The 7,509-nt window shown below is 48.7% G+C and overlaps 1 protein-coding gene across 1 annotated transcript; it reads right to left on the reverse strand.

The window, feature by feature from the left end:
• Window positions 1-60: 60 nt before the first annotated feature.
• DGCR6 (DiGeorge syndrome critical region gene 6) lies at window positions 61-4,893 on the reverse strand. The gene is made up of 5 exons (XM_081175182.1): window positions 4,635-4,893; window positions 1,568-1,728; window positions 1,080-1,180; window positions 648-788; window positions 61-296 (listed from the first exon to the last, which is right to left on the reverse strand). Exons 1-5 carry the CDS (start codon window positions 4,814-4,816, stop codon window positions 213-215), a joined length of 669 nt encoding a protein of 222 aa, XP_081031308.1. The 5' UTR covers window positions 4,817-4,893; the 3' UTR covers window positions 61-212.
• Between the last annotated feature and the right edge of the window lie 2,616 nt (window positions 4,894-7,509).

The following is a 7,509-nucleotide window of genomic DNA, read 5'->3' on the forward strand; positions in this document are numbered from 1 at the left end:
GCAGCAACCATGCTTCCACCCCACACTGAAAAAAGGGGGCAATTCTCCTCCCCCACCCCACTGAGGTCTGGCAAGGGAACTGGCTGTGCCAGCCTTTATGTATCTATATAAAAACACTGAGTAATTTCGTTCAGCACCTCTCCCACAGAGGATCGTGGCTAGAAAAGAGGGAGAGGGGGGAAGAGCAGTTATTGTGCCCTTCTGTCCTTTGCTCAGGAGAAAGGCTTTCTAGATTGCGATTCCTTTTGCTGCAGTTTTCGGATCAGCTCCAGCAGATTCATCTGGAGAGTCAGCTCCTGTAAACAGAAAGCAATTGGTTGTTTTTTTTACACCACAAAGAGTCCTTTTCTTCCACCCACCCCCAAACGGTCAATATTAGGGTGCAATATGAAGTTATCCATTGGGTTTGGAAGCAGCCAAAATGTATCAAGCCTTAATGCAGTCTCTCTCTTACGTAGCTGCTTGGCTAGTCGCTTGTGGAATCATCTCTAGACAACCAGGAAGGTGTCCCACCCCCTACTTTGAGGGCTCAAATAACTAACATAAACATGTAGGCCATGGATTTATTTGCAAGGCAGCTATATCCTTGGATTACACAGGTATGGGGCAGCATCTGTGGAAAAACCCACTCCGTTCTACACACAGACCTGCGGGTTTGTCGTGATATAAAAGCCAGAGACGCCAGCTTTCTCCAGCGTGTTCTGCTGGTCAACAACTTTCTGATCCAGTTCCAGGACAATCTTCTCGTCCATCATCTGCTGCTCATCATGAATCCGCTGCTCCAGGGCCTGAGTTAAAGGTGGAAATGGGGGTGGGGTGTAAAGTGCAGAAAACCCGGCTGAGAAAGAGAGACATCTCAGAATCGAACAAGAGGGAGAAACACCAGCCAGTTCAACACAGCTCGCAGTGAAGGACTGCCTGCCATTGTGGTCACAGTGGGCTTCCCTTGCCAACGAGCCAAGCTGTGTACTACAGAGGGAGGGAAATGCCCCAAAGCAGCCGCTAGCTAATCACTGCACAAGCACGAGAGGCAACGTTCAGATAGGGAGGCTGCTCTCTCAAGAACATGAAGGCCTTACCTCCAGCTCCCTCTGCTGAGCTGCTTTGAGAAGAGGCAAGTTGTGAGGCTTGCAGCCTTGCTGGGCTTCTTTGTGCTTATACAGCATCTCCTGCTTGAGAACTGCGGAAGGAACAAGCAGCAAAACATTATGTTTTTGTATTGTGGGGGATGCAGAAAGGCTCTGCTCCAAGCTCCTAAAGATCAGCCTGCTCCCCCCCGCCCCGGGTGCTCTGCCAAATATGAACAGCATCCCCAACTGCTCCATTTTTCTCTTCTGCAAAGTGTGTCGTGTGGGAGCACATATGTGCCTCTCTGGTCGTGCACAATAATTTGGAACAGCCACTTCCTGATCCTGTACTCATCAGCTGGAAGACAGTCCTTGTCTCACTCATTCAGAGGACGAGGAGAAAATCGCTTCCTGTATTTTAACCACCCCTGACTGGCGATTGAGAGAGGCTGTTTGATGAAGGCCTGGCCAATTCCTACAAGGAATCGAGCCCCTCTTACCTCGGTGCTCGTTGTGGAGCTTGAGCCGCTGGTTGTAGAGGTTTCTTTCCATCAGGTGCTGGATGTCGAGCAGGCCTTGGACGATCTCAAAGACCGTCCCATCAATGAGCGCCATGGCCAGGTCATTGAGGATGGTATAGGACAGCCTCTGCTGGGAAGAACTGCCAAGAAAGCACAGCACAGAGTCAAGGGAACGTCGGGCACCCCTGTGCCACTCAGAAGTTGGTGTCAGGATGGGAAATTTGTGGTCCTCCAGAGGTTGCTGAGCTCCAACTCCCATCACATCTGTTGACTCTGGTTGAGGGGTAAAGATGCCTCAATACAGTGGTACCTCGGGTTAAGTACTTAATTCGTTCCAGAGGTCCGTTCTTAACCTGAAACTGTTCTTAACCTGATACACCACTTTAGCTAATGGGGCCTCCCGCTAATTCTCCCGCTGCTGCCGCACTGCCGGAGCACGATTTCTGTTCTCACCCTGAATCAAAGTTCTTAACCTGAAGCACTATTTCTGGGTTAGTGGAGTCTGTAACCTGAAGCGTATGTAACCTGAGGTACCACTGTACAAGGGTGGCTTGTGTCCACTGGGACTGGTAGGGCAGAAAGCAGGGAGCCCAACAGTAGGTGGCGCCAGAGCTGATGAAAGGCAGAGTCAACAGTTCATGAAGGAGGCGGGGCTGGCTGTTAAGTAAGAAGGCTGGCCGATTGTGGCTGGCTGAGGGCATACCAAGGTTGGTGGGGGCACTGGGGCAAAGCCCCCCATTTTTCCAGATGGTAAAGGTTAAAGGACCCCTGGATGGTTAAGTCCAATCAAACTTGACTATGGGGTTGTGGCGCTCATCTCGCTTTCAGGCTGAGGGAGCTGGCATTTGTTCACAGCTTTCCAGGTCTGATGGCCAGCATGACTAAACCGCTTCTGGCACAACAGGACACTGTGATGGAAGCCAGAGCACACGGAAAAGCCATTTACCTTCCTGCCACAGCGGTACCTATTTATCTACTTGCACTGGCGTGCTTTCAAACTGCTAGGTTGGCAGGAGGTGGGACAGAGAAATGGGAGCTCACTCTGTTGCAGGGATTCGAACTGCCGACCTTCTGATCTGCAGGCCCAAGAGGCTCAGTGGTTTAGACCACAGCACCACCCGCCCCTAATGTCCAGATGGACCAGCCTGCCTCAACAATAGTTCATAACTATTTTCATAGCTAGCATGCTCTTTTAGGTAGTCCCTGAGATTATGATGAAAATTTGCTAAAGAGGAGGTAAAGGTTTCTTGTTTCTTTTCAATTTAGAAACTGAAAGCAACTTGCCTTTTCAGCAGCATAAACAGCTCCAGCGGAAACATCAGAAACTTTTTTGCTCCCCTATGCAATATTTGAGGTTTTTGAGTTTTTAGGTTCTCTAGTGGCATGAGAAAAGGAGAAAAAAATTATTTCTCCACCCCATGCATAAATTTATCCACCTTCGCCTATCCTTCGCCTTATTTGCTCCCCCTGCCTAAACAAAAAAGCATCAAATATCACCACCTTTATCCATAGGGGTGTTGCTGCAGCAGCCACGAACTTTTTAACAACAAATCTGCCACAATTAATATTTTTATAATATAGAAATAAATGATAAACCCGTTAAATCCTGAATGCCTCCTCTGATGGCCTTATGATGATTTTGCTGGGCCTTTTTCTGCAGAACTGACTTCAGTTATAAGTTGTTTCGAGGCGTTTTTACGTAGCCAGCAGCTAATAACTGTAATAGCAGTACTAATAATAACAATTAACAGTTTTGTGGTTTTATGTTAGAATTGTGAGCTGCCTTGAGTATCATTTCTGCAGAAAGGCGGAGACACAAAACACTGCAACAAAATTATTATTATTTAAATATGCGTAATAAATGCATATTAAGCATTTACACCACATCTTTTCCCTAAGTAGCTCAAGATGGCTTCCTCCCTAGTTAATCCCCACAACAACCCTGTGAGGTTGGTTAGGCTGACAGGCAGCAACTGGTCCTACGTCACCCCAGTGAGTTTGATGGTTGTGCATGGATTTGGTCTCCCGTGTCCTATTTTGATACTCTAACCACTACAGCACACTAATAATAACTTGCTGGTTTTGTATTAAAGCAGCGAATTGCCTTGCACACGGTTTCTGCAGCAAGGTGGAAACACCACCACCAACTGGCCACTTTGTGGTTTTAAAATGAAAACGGTGAGCTGCCTCAAGGGGAGTTTCTGCAGAAAGGCGAGACACCAACCATTGCAATTAGTTATTATTACTACTGTTACTACCACTGTCTGCTGCTTTGCGGTTTTTCAGATTAAAATTGTGAGCTGCCTCGAGTGCCATTTCTGAAGGCAGAAACACAATACACTGCCATCATTATTATTATTATCACCTGCAGTTTTGCATTAAAATTGCGTGATGCCTCGAGCAGTTTCTGCGGAAGGGCGGAGACGCATACCAGAGCAGCGAAATAAGTAATAATAAACTATGACCGGAATGTAATAGAAATTAGTAAGATTCTGGAACGCAGAATTAAAGAAAACCATCAAACCATCCATTCTAGCACGCGGGGGCCCACCTTATCTACATTATACAATTCGCTATTTGATCGATTGGTATTAGTAACGGTATTATAAATTGGTATTGTTATAACAAGGCTATTATTGGATTGTAATGGAAAACTGATATAAATTATTATATCTGAAAATAAATAGTAATAATAATTCGCAGTTCAGTGGTGGTTGTTTTTTAAATATTGAAATCGTGGGCTGCCTCCAGTCCCGTTTCTGCAGACAGGTAGACGAAGATAATACTAATAATAATAATAATAATAATAATAATAATAATAATAATAATAATAATAATAATAATGGGATGCAATATCCTCCAGCAGCATCCTGCCCCCCTTTCCCTTCCCCCCTTTTTATTGGGGGGCTTTTCCTTCTTCAAGCCCCTCAGGTGTGGGGATCCAAGGAAGGAAAGCCGTCCCCCTGTCCGGCCCGGGCCCTTCCCTGCGCGCTGCCCAGCCGGCGGGGGTCCGAGGCGAGGCGGCCTCCGCTTCTTCTCCCCGCACCTGGGCAGATCCTTGACGAGGGCCTGCAGCTCGGAGAGGAGCTGGTAGTGGCGCTCCTGCTGACGGGCCAGCCGGTCGCCCCCGCCGAAACCTCCCAGTCCCCCGGCTCCTGCTGCTCCGGCTCCGGAGGCCAGGCTTTCCCCGTCGTCGTCGTAGGCGAAGCCCGCGCCGAAGCGCGCCATGGCTGAGGGAGGCGGCTAGGCCCAAGCGCCGGACTCCGCCTCCCCGAGCGCCTTCCCCTCGCGCGCGCTCCCTCCGAGAGGGGCCTGCCCTTAAAAGCCAGGCGCTGCTTGCCGTGCCCGCCCACGGTGCCTCTGGCCGTGGGCAGAGGGCTGTCCTTCTCTCCTCCGCCGAAGCAGAACCTGCCCTGAAGTGCTTCGCTTTAGAGTGTGCAGAATGAGGGCTGGGTGCTTCTGAGCATGGACAAAGCGCCCTTCTAACCCTCCCTTACCCAAAGCAGACCCTGAAGGGTTTTCTTTGGCGTTTAGAAGTGCAGAATGAGGGCTAGGTGCCTCTGAGCATGGGCAGAGCGCCCTTCTAACACTCCCTTACCCAAAGCAGAACATGAAGGGTTTTCTCTCGCTTTTAGAAGTGCAGAATGAGGGCTGGTTGTTTTTGAACATGGGCAGAGCGCCCTTCTACCCCCCCCTCCCCAATCAGAACCTTAAAGTGTTTTCTCTGGCTTTTGGGTGTGCAGAATGAGGGGTAAGTGCTTTTGAGCACGGACACAGCACCCTTTACTTCCTATACCCCCTCCCAAAAGCACAACCTGATGTGTTTTCTCTTCCTTTTGCCTGGGCAGAATAAGGACTGGATGCCTCAAAGCATGGGCAGAATGCTGTCACTTCTAAAACAAAAACTGAACAATTTCTCTTCCTTTTGCGTATGCAGAATAAGTACATAATGGCTAAGTGCCTCTGGACACGAGCAGAGTGTTCTCACCCCTTAGCAGAATAGCAGGGTTTTGTGACGTGAGGATACAGCAATGAATTATTTCTGAGCATGTACTCATAAGAAGTAGCATTTAAAAAAATAATCACGGCAAGCAGAGAGTGTATTTGAGCAGAGTTCTACTCAGAAGTAAGTCCCATTGAATTCCGTGGGGTCTACTCTCTGGTAAAAGGGGTTAGGACTGCATCCTATTGTGTTCAGGTTTGAGGCCTACCAGCCTATATTTATCACTCAGGCCACTTTTGCTTCTGGGTGTTGAGCATCCTTTGCCCATGTCTCCACTCTGGCATCCCCTGGGCCACTGCTGGCAACCACAGGCTGTGCCTTTTTAATGCTCTCCTGCTGCCTTGGTGCCCACCAAAGTCTCCTTCCCCCAAAACCACCACTTGTGTTGCCTCTTGGAGTCATTCTCACTCCAGGTAAAAGCCTCCCCCTCTCCTCACCCACCAAAGGATATTGTAGAGCTGGGAAAAGGTTTAACAAAGGGCAGCCCATATGATCAAGGGGGTGAAGAAAAGTTGTGGCGTTTGGAACTTTTGAAAAGGTAAGAGCTGACATGATAGTTTATAAAATGATGCATGCTATCATTTTGAGAGTGGATAGAGAAAAGTTTCTCTCCCTCTAGAGGTGGTGGACATCCAATGAATGTTGGAAGATTCAGGACAGATTTTTAAAAAAAGTCCTTCATGCAACACATAGATAACCAAGGAACTCTCTCCATGGATGGCTTTAAGATTGGATTTGCACATTAGTGGAGAGGGCTTTCAGTGGCTACTTGCCGCAATGACTGTGGTGGAATCTACACACATTTTTAAAAACACTGAAAATGTTATTTAAAAAACTTTTTTTTGGGGGGGGGGAATTACATTGAATTTGCCTTAGCTCACTGTTGCCATCTAGTGCCACATTTGTATATTGCACTTTAAAACACACTTAAAATGCCTTATGTGCGGCTGTATAGCTGAGTCCTGTCTCTGTGGTCAGAGGCAGCAATGCTTCTGAATACCAGCTGATGGAAATCACAGGAGAGGAGAGCACTCTGGTACTTGAATCTTGCTTGGGGGTTTTCCACAGGCATGTGGTTGTCCACTGTGAAAGCAGGAATGCTGGACTAAACGGGCCACTGGCTTGATCCAGCAGCCTCTTCTTATGTTCTTAAAGCTCTCAGATCACCCCTCTGATTCCCTTAGCACTTTGTAGACCAGTCTTCCCTAACCCAGTGCCCCCTGAGGCTGATGCCCCCAAGCAACCAAAGGGCACCAGGTTGGGGAAATCTGCTGTCGGCTGTATCGAGTCTCCCACAATTCCCTGCACTCCTCTCTCCCCCTCCTCTCCCCACAACCCCACTCAATAGCTACCAGATGTAGGTCCCAGGCGTCTTCCTAATTCGTCTGGCAATAGCCTCCGTGCAGTTCTCGGCTGCCTGCCTGTCTCTGGGAAGGGCTGGGTTCTTTGTGGGAACCGCAGCGGTGCCCAGAGATGTTTAATTTGGCAAGGAGCTTGCGGGGTACCGCTAGAGTAATGCTGATGCCTCTCGCAGGCCTTGTTGAGGTACTCTTGGCAGGCCTGGGCAGTGGGGGAAATTGGGTGGTGGAGGTTGCAGCAAAGGGCCCGTCAAAACATTTGCAGCCAGTCCAGAGATCCCCTTCCATTTCCTATTGCATTTCGATGAGCAGGCACCAGGAGGCGCACAACTGGGATATGCTGGGGTGAGAGCTGCTCAGGGGCAGGCTTAATTCTGTAAACTGGGGGCCCAATCCATTGAGAAGTTTATGCCATTGCAGTTTGCCTCAATCCTTTTCTGTTACGTCACTTCTCCAGGAGTGTTCAGTCCTTTGGCTGCAGGGTTCCCTGTAGGATACATGCTTGCTGAAGCAGCACCTACCATTGTCTGGGGAAATGGCCTCAAAGGGATAACTCCAGC

Source organism: Podarcis bocagei, assembly GCF_964188305.1.
Source record: "Podarcis bocagei genome assembly, chromosome: 16".
Taxonomy (NCBI): domain Eukaryota; kingdom Metazoa; phylum Chordata; class Lepidosauria; order Squamata; family Lacertidae; genus Podarcis; species Podarcis bocagei.